The 20,821-nt window shown below is 35.3% G+C and overlaps 1 protein-coding gene across 1 annotated transcript; it reads left to right on the top strand.

The window, feature by feature from the left end:
• Positions 1–4,040: 4,040 nt before the first annotated feature.
• LOC141433469 (uncharacterized) lies at positions 4,041–6,903 on the top strand. Its single transcript, XM_074095521.1, has 4 exons — positions 4,041–4,238; positions 4,579–4,833; positions 6,128–6,294; positions 6,818–6,903. The coding sequence occupies exons 1-4, from the start codon at positions 4,227–4,229 to the stop codon at positions 6,879–6,881; spliced, it is 498 nt and encodes a 165-aa protein (XP_073951622.1). The 5' UTR covers positions 4,041–4,226; the 3' UTR covers positions 6,882–6,903.
• Positions 6,904–20,821: the final 13,918 nt, after the last annotated feature.

Genomic DNA, 20,821 nt, shown 5'->3' with positions numbered 1-20,821 from the left:
AGCTAAAAAAAAAGAAAAAAAACCTCTCTCGTTTGACAGATGTTTGACAAGTTCATTACGTTTAAAGGTAATGAACAACCCTATATTTGGATAATGCTTAAGTATTAATGGGAGGGATTGGAGTGTCGTCTCGGACAAGGAGCTTCGTATAATTATGATAGAACTTCACTTCAGGTAAGTTTCGTTTAATCAATATAATTATACTTTTCTCCTGTCCGAGACGTTTACAAGTAGCTGTTTAAAGCTAGGGTGTGAATAATATTCAATGTAAGTAAAAAAAAAAAAATACTCATTTATCTCTTTATGAACAACGATTAAGAATATTTAAAGGAAACAAAAGTAAAATATTCTTCTTGGATAAACAATTTAAAGTACTAATCAACGCAGTACGTATTAGGTAGCCATAATTATTTATAATTAATATATATTATATGACTATGCTAAGGCATATATGGAATCACAGAAATCAGATGTGTTGTTCTTGATAGGCCTATTTGTAATGTCGGGCAAATGTTGCCGAATTTGCTGACCATTCCAGCAGTCTTATAAATTTGTTCTATACTAACTCCTGCTCTGAGCGCAGCCGATGTAGAGGCGTGACGAGGTGCTGTGCGCTGAGAATACTTTTACATCAATCCCCGATTCTTCAAGGGTCTTTTTAATCCACCGACTAATTGTTTGAGAGGAGGCAGGATGGTGTGGTTTCTTATATGTTAGGATTTAGTTTACTATTATCTTTTCTTAACAGTTCTGTCATTTTGAATGTAAGATTTTAAGGTGTTAACTGGACAAATATGAACCTTATGTTCATAAGTATTAAGCTCAAGAACCGTTGCAGGCTACCTCGCCTAGAGGTCTTTATTGTATCTGTAATGTGAATTTTTGCCATATTTTTCAGAGAATGATATGTTATTTAAATTTAATTAACGACAAGGTCTGTACCCTTTGGCCAGTGGCTAGTGCCAGCAGGGTCACTATTTTTTTTGGTAAGATTTTTCTAAAGTAAATAGTAGTCATAGAAAAAAGGGCTAAGTAGTTTAACACTATTCCGGGATCCCAAAGTAAAATTATATTTAGGAGTAGGTGGTTTTTGAACGAAAAAACACCTTTCAGGAATCTTTTCAGTCTGTCATCTGTTCCAACTTTAGGACTTATTAGTAAAAGCTAAGGGCTGATCTTGCCGGAGTTCAGTGAAACCATAAGAAGCTCCCTTCTCAAAACAATCATTAAGGAATTTAAAATGTATGGATTGATCCCTGATAAGGGTCTACATTATGATTTCTGGCAAAAGGTCCACCAAAGTTTCAACGAAGATTCATATTGCTTCATTGTACTGCTTGCGAGTGAATTTAACATCACACCAAGCACTGATGATGGTGTCCCTCGCCTTATGTAAGCTTCGCTGATAGCAGCCCTGCAGCCAGGGAAAGCTGGCGGCAAAGTGGGTGACTTTTCTCTGTATGGGGAAGACAATAAATATTCGTTAGGTTTCAAATATGATGAGATCACCAACTAAAAGAGACTTGACTATCGGGAACCACGGTTGTGATTTCCAGTAAGGAATACTAATATTCCGGTGGCTTTATCAGTCCTAATTTTTATGTACGCATTTTAGTAACCAGAGAAAATGGCGGGGAAAGCATAAAAAAACATATTTGTCCAGTTAAGTGTAAATGCGTCAACAGCAAAGGCTTCTGGGTCACATTTCCAGGATACAAATTTTCAAACATTTTCTATTGATTCTAGAAGCAAATAAATCTATGTCTGGAGTGCCGAATTCCTTTACAATTTTTGTATAAGCTTGGTGACTCAACTCCCATTCAATGTTGATTTTCTTAGATTCTCTATCTGCATAGAAATTATCTTTAGTATTTTATGTAAGATACAAATACCCAAATATTTCTCTCTTCACACCATTGCCAAAATTTCTTGTTATGCTATTGAGGTGTGGAAATTGGATACCTCCCATTTTATTAAATATAAGCTATGCTGTCGTGTTATCAATTTCTTAACAACAGCTTCAAATTAGTAAAATTTTAGAAAAACATTGAGTCCTAAATATGCAGCTTTCAATTCTAAGAAATTAATATGGTGTTCTTTTCCTCAATTGACCAGGAACCCGATGCTTTTTCATCTCCACACACAGCGCCCCAACCTGTCAATGATGCATCTGTGTGTATTTCTATTGCAAATTGTGTTCTTTTAATAGGGTTATATTTATCGATATTCTTACACCACCAATCTAGCTCTGAGTGCATATCATGAGGTAAGGTCATTATTGCGTCGTAATTGTCACTATTTTTAATGGACTATATTTTTCCCTTTCAAGTAATTTGGTATATACCCAACCATATGGTACGGCTGGACAAACTGAGTTGAGTAACCCCAGTATTTGAGAAAATTCTCTAATGGTAAAGTGACGCTTTTGCAGCCCGCTGCCCATTATTTTTGTCCAGCGAGTGGCCAGTTCTGGCCTAATGGCCTCTCCAATCTCTGTTTTTTCTTGGCCCTCATTCCCCAAAGCCAAGAGGAACTCTTCTGGCAGTTCATCATCTTCAGGAACTGTTGATGAAGGCAGAAGTTAGATCATGATCATGAACTGGTAATAGATTATTTTACAACCAAAGAAAGCTATTGGTTTATCTATTGAATGATAACACACACATACATGTAGTATTGTTATAATGTCTATCCGCTAGTGATAGCACATGCTTGTACCAATACCATAGAGTCTATCCGCTGAGTGATAGCGCTAAAGAATATGTAACAACCAGTTGTTGATTTTGAATTGACCTCATACTCATGTAAAATTTTAGATGACAACTTTTATCCATTTTTGTGAAAAAAAATGCTTAATGTTTTGACCAAAGGGACAGTTTTGATTTTTAGAGTACTTTTGTCTATCCACTGTGTGATTAGCGCTGAAATTGATTACTCAATTGATCTTTTGAAGCTCCTTTAAATATCCCCGGCGTTTGAAGTAGGTAAGTACTTAAAATATACTATACATCGTTTTAGTAAGTACACATTACCTATATCCAAATCCTCGTCTGTCTGAGCCAGTGCATGCTCAGATTGCAATCAGGGGCGGCGGCGCCTGCTCCTGCGCCGTCGTGGAAGCCTGCAGCGATGATGAAGTGGAAGTGTCTTGAAGCTCGCTCCAGCTCTTCTCTAATCTTCTTATTTTCTTCCTGATGTGTTCTTTCATCCACTGGATCCTTCCTTTTTCCCATTTTTTCACTTTATTTATGCTCACGAATTTATGGAGAGAAAAAATACGTTAATGCGCGATGTCGTTACGATGTTTGAATTGAAAGATTTAAAAAAAAAAAAAAAAAAAAAACGTTTTTGCCATAGATGTATTTGGGTTTTGCGTAGATAAAATTAAATAAATAAAAGGAGCATTTTTTAAAGGCATGAATACAACTTACGGAACGTAAACGTTGAAACTTCACAATACCCTTCGTCCTTTCTATCTTACCTATGGTATAAAAAAAAAGAAAGTGCCTTGGCTTGCCTTTTCTGTTGACGTAAATTGACATAAGTATTCAATTCCTTCAATTAATTTTACTTGTTACATTAGAAAGGTTAAATACCTATGATTTTATGATGTTCTCGAGGCGTTTAATAGATATTATCTTTGAGGCAATATAATACAATCTTTCGTAACATACCTTACAATGTTTGTTTATCAAAACAAACCTTCACTCAATTGCGATTATTGAACTATTTTTGTTGTTTTTCTCCGTCCTTGAAGTCACTTTATACACTTAACCAATTAGAATTGAATTAGCACAATTAAATGTAAGAAATTATACTTAATATTGTGATTTTTCCATTATAAACGAGAAATTACAGCGACCGGCGCGTGCACTGAAACGTAATGACTTGTCAAAACATCTGTCAAACGAGAGAGGTTTTTTCTTTTTTTTTTAGCTTAAAAACCGTGACTCAGGCGCTGGTTACGTCAAGCGCTACTACTTGTAAATCGGCTCGGACAAGGAGAAAAGTATAATTGCCTCTCAACATGTGTGCAACCATGCGCTACACAAAATGCAGATATTACGATAGGGCCTTTGCAAACCCTGGGAAATTGATCAATAGTTTTTTGCTCCAATAATTCCCACAATTAAAGCCACTATATAAGCTAATGAACCGGTTCATATGGTGTGCATTATAGTGTCAAATCTATTTGACAAAGCATTACTGTGTCTATATTAGTTGAGATGTTGCTAAAAGTAAGTTTAGCGTTTTAATATAGTGTACAGTGACTAATATCGTTAAATGCTCCCTTAACGTGTATTAAGCGATATTTTGAAAGAGTTAATCCCCTTAAAACTAAATTAAATTAAAGGGCTGTTCCACCATCCATTGATTAGTGTTAACTGACGGTTAAATGTGATGCCGTCTCTATTTGTTTTGTTCGAATAGACTGAAAAGAAAGACTTTTTTGCTGTTCTATTGATTTTTCATAATACTATTTAAGGCTACATCAACATTATGTTACGGTAAAGGCAAGTTAAATTTTATCAGGAAAAGTAATATGTATGGCTCTATTTATCGATTTTTCCTTCCCAGATCTTAACAGTTTGCCTCTTGATGTCAGCCTGTCAGGCCATCTTCCCATTCCACCATCATCATCACCACCACCCAGCGGTGTCTCATCAAGAGCTGCAGAAACATAACGGCCCCCACCACCCTGTGGCTATCCACCACCCCATCCCGATCCACCACCCGATCCCTATCCACCACCCGGTCCCAATCCACCATCATGTACCTTTGCTGCATCATGAACACCATGTGCCCCATATCCCAATTCATCACGATCATTACGTGAGTATTAGTAAAGTGTCAAGATAGAAGCAAAAGTTTAGACATAAAGTGATTATATTATTAAGTTTCGAAGTGATCGCAAGTCGCAGTGTTTGTGTAAATTACAAGATGACTGATTATTACAGATTTATTTTCAATCTCAATTAAAAATCTTAGAAATACAAGCGGGTCTATTTGATTATTATGATTGATAGTTAGACTGCATTTTCTGGAGGTGCAAATGAGGTGAAATATTCAAATTAACTATACAAATCGATTAGTCAGACATAAACAGACTAAAAGACCACTACACTATTAGTCTTTTGGCTTCCTGTCAATTTCAACAGACTTGGTAACCGTTCCAGCGTGAGTAATTGCCCTAGTGCAGCAATTAACAGTTTAACCAGTGATTTGCTTTCAGCAGGAATGCAATAACAGTGTTTTGAAAGATCAATGTAATAAATTCCAAACCCTTACATTACTTCTACGGGTCACGACACAACTTCTCTCTAAACGTTTGTTTTGTCAAGCCATCGTATAGTGAAATAGTAAGAACTCACGCCTGAATATAAGTATCTTTGGTTTGACTAATAGATGACTAATTTTGAAGTATGTTTTAAAGTCCTAGCATACCCTTTATACCCTCCTCATAGCGAGGAACCAAAATTTATTTTCCCGTCTATCTCAATTCTGTTACGTTTCATGTTTTAAATTTACAGGCCCGAGTATTTCACAAGAAATAAAAAACGGTAGTCTTATAGTTATAAGACGAAGTTTCGTCATGAGTCTGTCGTGTCCCTCGCCTCGTTACTATTTATTTTCTTAGAAACGGCTAGTTATCAAGAATTTCAAATACCTACTTAGTTTTAGGGCTCCTATATAAGTACGGAATATAAAAATGTACAATCAGAACCGGTGCCACTAAAATGGCTTACCTACTTATTGTATGAAACGCTACTGAGAGTACCGGTTTTGATTTGTTTTTTTTTATTTGTACTCTTTACTTGTTTTCTTAGAATTAGGAAACTTTGGATTCTTCTTACTTAGAATCATTAGCACTATTGATTTGGAGGAAAAAAAGTGTCATTTTTTTGTCACTTTTGTGACACAGAGTCGCTACAAAATGGACACATAAAAATTATATGAAAGTTGGGCTCTTTTTTTGGTCAAAATCAATAGTGCTAGTCATTCTAAGTAAGAAGAACCCAGAATTACCTTATCCTGAAAAAAAAGTAAAGGGTACGTTTAAAATGAAAATGTCCTAAGTCCTCGCAATTAAAAGATTCAATATAATGAAAGTACTTAAACTCCCCAGGCCTTCCCCGAGTATAAGTTCGCGTATTCCGTGCACGACCACCACACGGGCGACGTGAAGTCCCAGCACGAGCATCGTCACGGGGACCTCGTGAAGGGCGGGTACGAACTCGTTGAACCCGACGGCCGCCTCCGGAAGGTTGAGTACAAGGCGGACGATCACACTGGGTAAGATGATCATAAAAGATTAAGGGGCTGTTTCACCATCCATTGATTAGTCTTAACTGACGGTTAAATGTAATTCCGTCTCCGTCTATTCGAACAAAACAAATAGAGACGGCATCACATTTAACTGTCAGTTAAGACTAATCAATGGTTGGTGAAACAGCCCCTTAGTATATATTTTCAGGGTTTCATATCATATCTTAATAATATTAAATACTGAGGTCTACTATCCCTTGAAACAGTGAAAAAACAAACATCTAAGTCAACACAATGAAAAGATACACTCGTTAAAAAAGTGTCTCTATACCAATTCTAGAGGAATCATACAGGGACAGGGAGTATCCTGTAGGTTTGGTTTACTTGCGAGGTTAAAGATTTCACAGACATATAAACAGATAGACAAATGACGAAAAGATCCTACTTATACTACTTTTATCTTTTCCTTTTTTAGGTACGGAATCTTATGAAGGGATTGTATATAGGTCATGTTGTATATTTAATATGAAATGTTTTTCCTTTTTTTCAGATTCAACGCTATCGTTCATCATTCTTCGCCTCATCATCATGTTCATTTCGCTCACCACATCTAAACGCCGAAGCTCCGCGAGGAAACCACTTATAATTGACCCTTGCTTTTATAAGACTGACATTCGTCGACATTCCTTTGTTAATAAATTAAAAAAGTATAAATTAAAATCGCAGTACGATTTAGCGCTAAACAGACTTATGTTTCATTTTCCTCCTTCACTTGTGACAACATTATACAAACTTTTAAAGTTCAAAGTTCAAAATGTTATTTGCTCGAATTATGGTGATATTACAAAAAATCAGTGTAGATCAACACAATTCACCATACATTGGCATGCAAAATTTATAATCGGATCTAATAAATAATAATAATAATAATCATAGTAATAATAATTCACATTTCATTCATCTATATATCTAATACCTTTAAACAAGCAATTCTTGTATATAATATATAATCAGAATCTCGGTTGCCCAGGTACTTATCATTAAATTATATAGAAATCGTCATTTTGTTTATTTAGTTTCACTAAATTTGTTGTCCGTATTTCAAATCTTAGAAGTCAAATTTGACCCTTTCCTAGGAGGTCAGATTGACGTGAAACTTTGTATACCTACTTATGTAGGTAAATCCGATGACGATATCATAATCTGGTAGTGAAATTCGGTTGTAGCCAAAATCGCCTCCACGGGCCGGAACTCGTCAATAGTTAATGACATCGACTATTAAAGACTATACCTACTCGTAGGTATGTGTACAATTACATAATACTGATCCAAGCCCCTTTGTAAAAGCCTAGGGCTCTGCTTGCATTGCCACTGTCAATCGTATACAACAGTGCAATGCAATTACTCTTTATTAAAAAGCACGATATAATAAGCAAAGCAACACAGTAAACACAGTACGGTACATAGAGAAAAAATACAAACGAAGCAAAAGGCTTCGTCATAGCATTAGGTAGCATGCTTAGCATAATATTTATTTACTTGGCATTTATCTGTATTTCAAAATGAAATAAAGTTTTCTATTGTTTCAAAAAAATACTACAAATTAGAAGTGAATGAAAATCAAGTTCAAGGATTCGATTATACGTAGACAGTTACAAGTGAAGCTAATAATAACTTAATTAGAGATAGGTAATATAAAATCCCGAAAGTACGACCAATAAGCCTTATTAAATAAGGTATAGAGTTATAATTTTGTTTCCGCATATTTTTATGTCATAATTCTGTTTTGCATAATCTGTTTACGCATAATAGTATTTCTGCCGAAACTGTTTTCGCATAATTATATTACGCAGAATTCTTTTACGCATAACCCATGTAAACCGAATAGGTTTTGCGCATAATTTGCTAATTCCGAATACTGTTTAGGCAGAAAATGACTTACCCATAAATTAGTTACGCAGAAAGTTAGTTAAGTTTTTTATTACCTAAGCTTACTAACCTAATCCAATATACTTTTCCGGGAACTAGTAACTATATAGTGGGTGGTAGTATTTTTATAACGCGGGGACATGACTGTGACAAAGACGACGAAGCCCCGCTTTGCAGGGCTTCCATTTTTAATCTGAGGGACATAAGGTAAGTGACGAACCTATCCAGGTTAAAAGGTTATATTTGTTTTTTAATGGGGCGGAGCTTCGCCCTAGACAATATATATACATATTACATATATACATTATACATATTATATACATTAATATACAATTCTAACCTAACCTAATACTAAACCTATTTTTATGTCATTATTATATTTTTATACCATTAACCGTTTTTATATTTACCATTACTACTAATCCAGAAATTGTACTTAATTTATTTTCGGATATACATTTGGTCAGGATTTCGGGCCATCAAAATTCTGCTAAATTACATATATGTTAAACATTATTATGCATAATACAATTCGGCCATATTAATATTATGCTAATATAATATTCGGGTAAACAATCATTCGGCTTATAAATAAATTATGCGAAACCTGTTATGCGTAATAAGTTTCGGACATTACAAAATATGCTAAATAGATGTCACCCTTTTTAACGAGTGTTCTTCATACAAAATAGCTAGTCTAATTTTTAAGAACTCTCCAGGAGAATTAAGGAAAATCTCAGAATTTCAATCCAATTGCCAGTCCTAGTGGTTCACGAGAGCGACGCCCCAAATAATCGCTAATTAATAAAGATAGTTTTTGGTTTAAGCCTCATCCCTTTAGATAAATCTGTAGCAATGACTTGAATGATCACAGCTTATCTGATATTTATACAGGCGTTCCAAAAATAGAAGCTTTAAAATCAATATTTCTTGCACTAAAAGGTTTGCTGGCAGAGATCCCTTAAAGGGATTTCGCTTTTTTCATGTATCTCAGTGTTATAATTTTATTTTCGTACGATTAAGTGTTTAGGTTTTATATACATACATACAAATAAGTCTATAAGCAGAAGCAGATAAAAGACTGATTGTTTTGTAATTACTAGCTACTCGTATTTTCATGGTGGGTGTGTAGCCACGCCCAGACCTTGTCCTAACACTCTCGTTAACTGTAGGATTTCCACCTGATTTTTCATATTTCCTGCCTAAGACAAATGTAATTACACTTAAACACTTATTGAAAAAAAGTAGTAAGTACATTCATTAAACCTGCTTGATGCTTGTTATACACGCATTATCTATCATAGATAGACGCTCAAAAAATAATGCAAAGGAAATCGACAATTAAATCAATAACGTTATGTGTATAAATAGGTGAAGAATATTCGATATCAGTATCAATATTGTTTTACGCCTACAGTAAAACACGATCATGATTTGGAAGGTAAAATATAATTCAGATATCTTCTTTTCTAATTCAAAAGTGTCAAATTAAGCTAAACACCATAGAAAAGTGATAGCAAATGGAATTAAAAGTGATTCTTTTGTTCAACGTTTGTGAAATGGAAGTGTAATGAAATGACATTCAAATATAATTATTTTTACGGTTGATATCACAGGTTTAAACCTAGTTTAGGGGTCGAAAGCTCGACCACTTACTTAAGACCCTTTTGTACTAACTTAAGTTTATGTTACTTGTAACACTTCTATTTGAGTACAATAAACATTATTATTATTATAATTATTATCTATGTTAGATGTTTATGTTCAAAAACACTTTTGGGTTTGTTTTTAATGTATTTAGGAGTTAACTTATAAAGTTATTTCTTTAGGCGGTGATATTGCTATGTTTGGCGCTAGGCGGCCAAGCTATCAGAATACCTATCTCGAAAGTGGAGGTGAAGAAGAATGTCTATGCTGAAGAACGTAAAGAACTGAGCCACATCGGATCTCACGAGCCCGAGCATCATGAAGAATACGTAAGGCAGAATTTAATAATACTTATATATTTTGAAAACACAGGGTGTGGCCTTTAACAGAAGCAAATAACCAAAACATAAATTGTACTCGCCTAATTGAACGACATTAGTTCATCGAATTTTTAAAGTAATGGAGTCTATAGATTTTTCTTTTTACGAAAGTGAAGTTTTAAAGCTCTTTTAGCACAATTGGCGGGAAAATTTTGACTGGCTTATTGCTTTAGATGTAAAATGTTTTATAACATACTTTTCAGGCTTGGGCGTATCCGTCATATGAGTTCTCTTATTCGGTGAATAATCCTCACACTCATGACTACAAAGGTCAACATGAAAAGAGACACGGAGACGAAGTTACTGGTGAATACTGGCTCTTGCAACCAGATGGCAAAAAACGGACCGTTAAGTACCAAGCAGACAAGCATAAAGGGTCAGTCCAAAACCTCTTGTTTTTATTTAAACAGACACATTATTTTTAAATGGACTAACAGAGTTTTTTATTTTCAGATTTACAGCCCACGTTCATTATACGGATCATCTCCATCACGAAGAGCCTCATCATGAAGAAATTATTAAGCCAGTCGAGGAAAGTTTAATTGAAGAGCCTATCCGAGAAGCTGAAATTCCTGATCATATTGTAGTAGAAGAGATTGAAGAAGATCAGAATGTAGAATCCAAACCAGAACTCGAAGAATATAAAGAAGAACGCAAAGAAGAGCACGAAGAAAAGCACCAAGAAAAACATGTTGAGTATAAACCTCGCGGACCTACTCATATTGAGTACTATGTACTGCACAAATATCATCATGATGAACATGAGATAAAACATGTGCCGAAAGAGGAAAAGCAAGAAGAATATCACGAGCCAATAAAAGAACACAAACCTTTGCCTATGGAAATAATTTCAAAGATACATCACCCCATTTATAATGAGCACCATGGGCATGTACATGAAAAACATCACCATCAAATTCATTATAGACCTTTGATCAATTACAACAAATATCAAAGTCACAAGGCTCCAACACATAAAGCTCCTTTGCGTATAACTTTGATTAATGATGAAAAGGAGGAAAACAACTCAGAGGAGATAAGTGAAGTTCAAGCGGAGAGAAAGCATCACGTTGAACGTCCTGCTCACATACCACTGCTACATCTATACAAGCCACTGGTCCACAATCAACAAAACCACCACTACAAGGAACAACATCGTCGCCATTATCGCTCCCATGGAAAACGAGAAAACACCAAACAGTGAAGCGAACGCTCGATGGCGACGGCTATAATTTCAACTATCGTAAGGCATCGCTTTACTTAAGTCTTCCACATTTTTAACCGACTTCAAGGGTTCTCAATTCACATGCTTTTTTTTCTTAACTCAGAACTACCTACTTCTTTTATGAACAAATCTTCCTTTGATTTTTATTGATAAAATTGTTCAAATCTGCCAGTGTTAAACAAGTTCATTGTCTTTCTTTGATCAATATTATTTATCTTAGAGTTTAATTTGTCCACAGTACCGCAGTGATTTAACCGTATTTGGAATTATGATCGTCAGTAAATTTATGCTATTTATTTGAGTGAAAGTAGGTATACTTAGGAAAAGATTTTTTTAGGAATTTGGGATATTAGGGAACATTTTATAAAAGTTGCCTCGAAATATTGTAAACAATGTATTAATTAATTGAAGCTATGTGAAAATAAAAGTCAACTGTCTCTAAACTTACTTTCTTGTTTATTTTTTCTGCTATTCCCTGGTGTTACAGGAGTAATGTACCGAACTGAGCCAGATGACCTGCAAATTGTCATGGGGTAAGGAATATAAAGGATTATTTGTATCTACTAGCTGAGATCATAGAGGACTAAAACAGGGATTCCCATGTAATAAAAAGGATTTGTATAGTCGCTTCAAAGTGGCTCTATTTTACTTAAAATTTGGCGAGCAAGGAGCAGCTAGCTCCTAGGTTGCCGTCAAGATTTTCGGAAATGTAATAAAATAGTATTTCATACAACCGTGTTGCATTATAAGGTAAGTAGCTTAAAGTCGAGTATTTAGGCCAGGAAACATCGCCAAATAGTACCCATAACGGCGGGTTCAACTTGTAGCAGAGAGCTACAAGTAAGGTACTCGTAAGGGAGCCAACCCCATCGCATCAAAAATATTCCTAACTGTGGTAACTGTTCCAATCAGAGAATGGATTGATAATAGTATGCGATAAGGGTCATGGGTACGATGCAATCGGATGCAAGGAGCGGAACCCCCGCATCAAAAATATTCCTAATTTCATGCTTATTGTGAATAAAATCCTACCTAGAAATCTTATGGAAAAACGAATAAACTACGTATTTTTGAGACCTCAAAAATGACTAACGATTTAGATAAAATTTGACTTGTAGGGGTTTCGTGAGACAACGCGCGTTGTTCTGATTTTTTCAAACGCTATGCAAAGCTGGATCGCCTAGGTACTGCAATGCTAAACCAAATAACCACTATAGCTAGGTGAAACTTTTTAAAACCACATTCCAAAATAATTGAAATAAAAAACAAGTTAAAAACTAAAACCTGACAGCGGAAGAATTCGCGAACTGATAAAATTAAAAAAGAAAATATTCTTGTCCGAAATTCCTATCTACGAACAACTTGTAAGCCAAGCAAAGCTATTGCTTTTGCTTACCTTGTAATTTCTATCTCTGTGTTAGTGTTGCCAGATCGGATTTTTGAAAATCTGTAGGTGTAGCAAAGAAATCCGTAGAAATCCGTATTTTGCCGCTGTACAAATCCGTAGATCTACGTTTTTTTAAACAGGTTTATTTGACAGTTTCTGAACCTTACAATGTTGTTTATAGTTGTAGAGAAATGCCGATCAAATAAAATTTTTCACAATTTATAAGTATTAACTGTCTGTCAACTCAAAATCTTGATTTTTCTATCCAACACACAATGACCTTGGCCTTACATTGCATCATTCATTCGACAATTTAAAAATAGTCTATTTCGTTTCATGATACGCAGAAAAACAACACTCAGTTTTATTACGCAACACATTTTGGTGAAAATTTGGTTAGTCTTAAATTCCGTAGATTCAGCTACATTTCCGTGGATCCGGGAACTAGGCCTAAAATACGTAGATCTAGGGAAAAAGCCGTAGATCTGGCATCGCTGCTCTGTATACCTGTTTTCCGAGTCGCTTACCATTTGTGATGTATAATAAAGATAAAGAGTAATTGTCTTATTGTATTGTATTAGAAGGAAGGAAAGGAAACGAATGAAAGGAAACGAAGTGAAGTAAGGAAGGAATGTTATTCTAAAATGTATTGTAAAATAAAATTAATCTTTAGGATAGACGGCACACGACCAACGGATTTCCTCTGAAGTTCGTAGATGAGAATTTCTTTCAAGAATATCGCCCGCAGTTTGGTTTTAGTTATTAACCTTTTTCATTTTACTAGATGAAAGGGAGAAAAAAACTTCAACACTATACTTGAAACATTTAGGTAATTTTTTTTTTTTTTTAAGTAGCCTGTATAGTGTCCCACTGCTGGGCAAAAGCCTCCCCTCTAGGTAATTAACTAAATTTAAATAAACTTCAGCTGCCAGATTTGGTACATTCAAGGATTTTATAGAACATTGTGTCTTAAGGGCGGTAAACAAGGAATTACGAACGAGAGTCTATTAGAAGCCCGAAGTCGAAGACTGAGGGCTTTAATGAGTCGATGTTCGTAATTCTAGTACCGCCCGTGCGACATACAATGTTTTTCATCACATTTGCGAGTAAAATTGTATATTTGTAAAAGAAAAACTAATATTTTTTCAAAAATTGCCGATACCACTGACTACGCTCTTGGCAGCGCCAGCCTCCGCGCCGCCCTACCCCAGCCTGACCATGCGCCCGACGTGCGCGCGCCGCGCTCCTGCACGCCATGCAGTATCACACTCATTTACCGACCTTGGGCTTCATGACAAGAAAATTTGTACGTGGAATGACTCGTTTACCGACCACGGGTTTCATGACAAGCACATTAAGGTCGAGGGTTTTATTTGGGGGGTTGCAACCAAGGTAGCCTGCATGTTACGACACTGTTTACGAGCAAGTGTGATGAAAAACATTTTACTTATCTATCATTGTAATACAAACTAGACTAGTGTATTTCAATACAGAAATGGAAATGTTTAGATAGTTTAATGGGGGATTTTTTTAATATTTAAGACACCAATTGACGTTGTTTTGTTTACATTTAGGTAAATACCTATCCAAACCAAGTATACGTTGTCGTGCACGAATTCAAAGCAACGGCTACTCAGCTTATAAAACCTGAATCATCATAGTAAGAAGTCAAAATAAAAAGGAGCGGGTAAAAAATTATTATTATTTATTTTACTTTATTAAGTGAAGGAAATGATAAGAATTTCATTTCATAACACTCAAGTGTTTGAACTATGCGCCGTCTTGTCGGCCACTACCTTGGCAGTGGGTTCAACCTGGACTTTTAGGTTAGGTTTGGGTTAAGAATTTGTGTCAGAAATTAGATTTTAAATTTATCACAAGCTTTACGGTGAAAGAAAACATCGTAATGAAACCTGCACACACCAGCTAAGAAATTGGATTGCGTGAAGCTTCAAATCCACACTAAGCCCGCGTGGGAACTGAGATTCTGAGAGCAGTACCCTTAGTGTAAGTTTTCGGTTACAAAATACGTCTCGATCGCGTTCGCGTTAAAATCTCAATTTGTATGGAAACACGAACATCGAAACGTTCCGCTAGAGGCGCTGTTCGTGTTTCCATACAAATTGAGATTTTAACGCGAACGCGATCGAAACGTGTTTTGTAAACGAAAATTACACTAAGGGTACTGGCCTGTATCCTGCAATGGGACGGTATATAGACCGAGATGATGATGATGACTTTACTTACAAAAAGTTAAGATAAAACCGTATATAGGTATTTATAAATAAGAGTAGAGTATGTATTATTATTCAAAGACCAAATTAATACCAAAAAACGAAACACCACTTCGGGTATCGAGTACCTAAAAACCGGTCAAGGGCTAGTCAGAGTCGCACGCCGAGGTTTCCGTACAAATTTGTAAGTATCTATGAATATCCAGTGTAGAAGAGCACCTCTCCTAAGCAAAACGTAGGACAGTTTATTTATTAAACGATGATGAGCAAAATCGCATTTTGCTCACTCCGTGAGACAAAGGAGCTTTTTACTTATTATTTTTAAATGCTGAGGACAGTGCTGGGTGCATTCAATGAATTCCAAATATTTTGAACTTGACTTTGATCTGTCACTTTCACTTCAATATGAAAAAGCGAGAGATTTTTTTTTCTAAGTTTTTTTTTTTTTGCTTTTAATTAAGCAAGAATGATATGGACCTCCGCAAAGTAACGCCTGATTCAATAAATTAAGCAAGAATCATTAAAAATATACTGTGTTGACCTTTAGCATTAAAAATATGTCAATAATGAATTAATTATAATACGGAAAAATTTAAAACCAAAACACTAGGTGAAATAAAAAAAAACTAGTGAATTATATGACAGCAAAATATTTCCGAAATGTTAACCTCGTTGTACGATATCCGCTGCGCTTGTTTTTTTTTTAATAAAATCGTTCCGTATACTGCCTATCTCTTAATGTTGGAAGTTGGAAGTTTGTTGGAAGGTTGGAAGTGGTTCAAATATTTGTCAAATTGAATTAATTCGCAATTAATCTATTTATATTAATTTTCCAAACAACAAAAATCCTAATAAAATCATATTTAAAGGTTTATTTGTAAAAAAAAATTATACGTGTATTGTTCCACGTTTTTAATGAGCCAAAGATGAGGTTTTTACAGTATTAAAAAATATGATGTTACGAGTATAAGATTTGTATCGTACCTACTGGATACTTTTTCGTTCCATATTCATAACCTTACCAGAGACTTTTAATCGTTGTTTGGCATTCTTATGTGACTTTTTAAAGATGTAATAGGGACAGTATGAATCATTTTCGAGAAAAAGTTTTGAATATGATTAAGTAAGTACAATATTTTATTACTTAATAATCGGATTATATTTTAGTTTTAGATATTTTTTGTCTTCTAAATATATGTGGTTTTATTTTAACCTTTAATTTAAATGTTCTCGCTGCTCAGGTGAAAATTTGTATGTGTCACACGAGACCAAAGTTTTTTTGCATCCCTCGTGTGTTTGAATCCCTCACTGATCTCAGAATTCTAACCTAGAATCACTCGCTATCGCTCGTGATTCAATTGTAGAAACCTTCGCTTACTCGTGATTCAAAATCAACACTCGCACCAAAAAACGACTTTGCTCTCTTGTTGCACAAATAACTATTTTCTAAAAAACAATTTAAAAAAGGCTATAAATGATACTCGCTATCTAATACCTAATTGCTTAATAAGATACGTATTTGATTTGATCAATTTTATAAATTAAGTACCTACTATTAAACACAGGATGCTGACGAGTCAATATATCCGACGTACGTAGTGCAATTATAGTTCTTTAATGAACATTTGGAATAAATATTTATGTGGAAAATCACATTAACAGTTTAGTACTCAGACTTCAATCGAGCAACATGTTGCGCGTGAGTTAATCTTTTTATTATATTTTTTATCTGACTACTTAATACCTTCATTTTTATTATAGAGCCTATATGAATGGATCTAGTATAATCCTATAGTAATGGATCTAGTATAATCTGAAATAATTTTCAGTATAAACATATAATTATTTTGGACAAAAAAAAGCATCCCTAGTAATAAAAAAACTGATTTTAGTCTAATTTATTCCATGCAGCTCATACCTTATCTTGTATCTGGTAAGGCATTGTTATTTCCTATGATTATCATTACGTGTTAAAGTTATCCAGACTTAATACATATTTTATACGAAGCGTTTTACTTGTTTACACCGATGCAATCTCACTAATATTATAAATGTGTAAGTTTGTAAGTAAGACTAAGCTGTTTGTTTGTTTGTCACTTCATCAAGTCTTAAGCACTCGGCCGATTTAGATGAAATTTGGTATACAGACATATAGGAAATAGGACATAGGATAGTTTTCATCCCGGAAAATTGCATAAATAGTTGCCAAAGTTTAGCGATGAACGAGTTCTACGCGGACAGAGTCGCGGGCAACAGGCTAGTAATACATAAAAACAAATGCAGTGACATACACGTATAGTTCCTAAGAGCTGCTAGTGTATTATTTGAATAATAATAAGTTTATTTTTTGTTCTAAGAACAAGTTACATTTTAAGCCGCACTGCAAGCTATTTTCTAAGTTTTATGTGTAATTATTAATAATGATTCAAATGTCATTCAAATAAACCTGCTAAGCGCCGCTTCGCCAAAATATTGTTTTCCTTTTCATATAACTCTAATAATAATAATAAATTCTTTAATTTAATTATGATAATTAAAATGGCTACAAAGGATTTCATAGAGGGTTAGATATACTTAATAATTACATTAGACTTAGGTAACACTTAAGAAACTAGGGACTATGTAACCAAATATAGTGTGAGGATATAACTCCTTGCTATCGACTGTACTAGCTACGCTTAACGCATTCACTGCCACTGACGCACATATACCTATGCGTTTTCGGAACTTCGCCCAGTGCCGCTGTCATAATTATTCATACATTTTGAACGCATACGTGCGTCGGTGGCACCAGTGGAAGTCAGGTGGCAGTGAATGCGTTAAATAGTATTTTTCATTTTGTATAAGTATACCGGTTGAATACGCCGACCAAGTGGTAATTTAAAAATAAATTAGGGTAGGTGCCCTACGCGTAAAATGGAGATGATTATTTTTTTCTCATTTAAAGCCCAAATTGTGGGATATCGTTAAATAATTCAAAAACAGTCGGTAAGTCGCTATAGATCATTTTTCGATTTACAAGGGATACCTTTGAAAAATATGTATTTTTGTTAGAGGCAAGCAACCCACCCAACTACTATAGGTAATCTAGTCGCTGGTTGAAAAAAATGAAAAAAAAATCGTAAAGTTAGTACATATCATATAAAGAATTTAAAAGGAAAACTATCACGGCTGAGAAGTCTTTTGATGTTGACGAGTAATAGTCAATCAAAATTTAATATTGAAAATTTTCCGCATTTTACGAGTAGTGGAACCCTACACTGCACGTAGCCTGACGCGCACCTGACCGTTTTTTTATCTAGTTCGTTCTGTTTCAGTTCGTAATATTCGCTCTGTTGGTTGCGCTGGCGGCGTCCGACTCGCAGCCCGAGGAGTCTCGCTCGGAGTATCCGGCAGATCACGACGACCACCTCTACCTGCAAGCGAAGCTCGACGGGAAACAACCCTCCGGGCCTGTCGTCGCTCGCACCCTGCATAGCTCTATTGTACGGCTTACTCAATTAGTCTTCATTTATTTCCCATACAACCTAACCTACATACACATAACCAACTTAAAAAGTTTAAGATCCCCCGACTGTAATTTCAAAGTTTAATATCTCAAAAACAGCGGCCTACCTGTTGCTAATTAAAAAAAAATATCTTGCTTCATTTTATTCTTCGTTAGGCGTTGGTTTCTATGGCCCGTCACACGTGACCGGCGGCGTCTGGATGTGCGTCGCACGCTGTGCCACACGCCGTCAGTAGCGGTGCGTGGTTCTCTGGGTGATCTGAGAATGTTGTGTTCGATCTGTTGTGTTGTGCTCTAAAAAATGAACGAAAAAATACTTACATTGTTACTGTTACAAGAAGATGATGAAATATTGATAATATCAAAGAAAAGAAGAAGAGAATATTTAAAAACCGGCAAAAAGAAGGTGCATTTTTTAACCTGGTTCTCAAACACTTGCAGTGCAGTGAATAAAAATTTACATCGTATTTTCGACTACTGTCTCGAGAACAGTGCTTTAAACTGTAGTTTTTGTAATTTTTATTAGACGCGTCGAACAAAATAGGATTGCAACGAATTAGATTTAATAACAATTCACCATTATCTTTAGTGAAGTGAGTCATTTTCAATATCAAACGCCACCCGCCGTCCGTCGCGATTCTACAAACTGATACATACCGACGCGTGCGGCGTGTGACCTTCGCCGTCGACCTACCCGCCGCCGGTGACGTTTCAGAGAAACCACCCTCAAACAATCCCGAACTAAGCATTCGCACGTCGTCGTTCGCGGACACGCGTCGGTCGCCAGTCGCTGGCGGCGGGTGGTCAGAGAAACCAGCGCCTTATGAAATACGGCAGAGGTCTAATTTCTTAAACTTTTTTGATTTTCACTTATAGTCAAAATACCTTTGCACAGGACTATCACGCTAACACACACGAGAATATTTACCTCACGTCGTCACGAGTAGTAGTGGCCACTGTAATGTTCCGAAACGTCGAGGTAAACACAGCGTGATAACAGTATGACAGTGTCTGTTATACATCAAATGTTTCATACCATTGAGAATTTATTTGACGGATTTACAATGCCCTGATTTATTCGAACAAAACAAACACGGCATCACATTTATCCGTCAAATAAATTAATCAATTAATCAACAGCCCTAGGCGTTAACAATGTTTAACTTATTTTTAATACAAGCTTTTTGCTCACTGTACTTTTGTCGACTTTACTTGCATTGTCACCCAAACTACATTTGCATACCAAATTTCAAGTCGCTGCTGTTAACCGTTGAAGAGTTCCGTCCTGCGGAGACGATCCTGGTCGGACTACCGGGATGTCACTACCAGATTATTGTATTATCACGCAATTTACATAATTATGCCAAATTTCAAGTCAATCCGACTACTAAAAGTTGGTCAAATTTAACTTGCAAGATTTGATTACAGACAGACAGACATCGAGACAGGTGAAACTAAATAAAATCTTGTAAAAAAGGCATTAACGTTCATTCAGTAAACTGAATTAAAACCACTTAATATTTCTTTTCAGGGACACGGCCCTGACATCGAAGCTCAAGACGAGTAAGATATATTATTGTCTACTAGCTTTTACCCGCAACTTTTTCCTCGCAGAATCAAATGAAAATTTACCTTGTCTTCCTGTCTCCAATTTACTTGATCTCGTATACTCCATTTATTTTAACATTTGAAACTTAACGGTAAAATTTGCACACTTTTTTAAATGAAACAACGAAACTGTTTAAAATTGTGTGAACTTCTATAATAAAAACATAATAAATAACGCTAATAAATGCACATGTAGGTACTTTTAGTCCATTTGTGTTCGAAATATCGAGAAACGTGCATTGCAATTTGACCGTTAATTCAAACCTTAAATTAAACGGAGTATAGTTACCCGACATCTTACATTGAACAGTCATAGACACAGTTTTTTTTATCACGAGACGTTAAAACAATGTCAAATCAGTTTTTTTTTAATCTACAGAACTTGTCTAGTAGGGTACACCATACGGTTAGTAAATTTTACAAATAAAAAATTAACTAACATTAATTAATTAAGTTGAATTGTTTGCTTTAAGACTTCTTAATGCACTAATTACCTAGAAATGCTACGTTAAATCAATTGAATTTTTTGTTCATTACTTAGAATCCCGCTGTAGATACGTCCGATAAATTTAGTTACTGCTCTCCATGTTTCTCCTTCTAATTGGTTATGTATATTTCAGGATCATACAGAGACGT

The sequence above is a fragment of the Choristoneura fumiferana genome, chromosome 12 (assembly GCF_025370935.1).
Source record: "Choristoneura fumiferana chromosome 12, NRCan_CFum_1, whole genome shotgun sequence".
Classification (NCBI taxonomy): Eukaryota; Metazoa; Arthropoda; class Insecta; order Lepidoptera; family Tortricidae; genus Choristoneura; species Choristoneura fumiferana.
The sequence above is the reverse complement of the archived record's forward strand: the minus strand, read 5'-3'. Positions and strand labels throughout refer to the sequence as shown.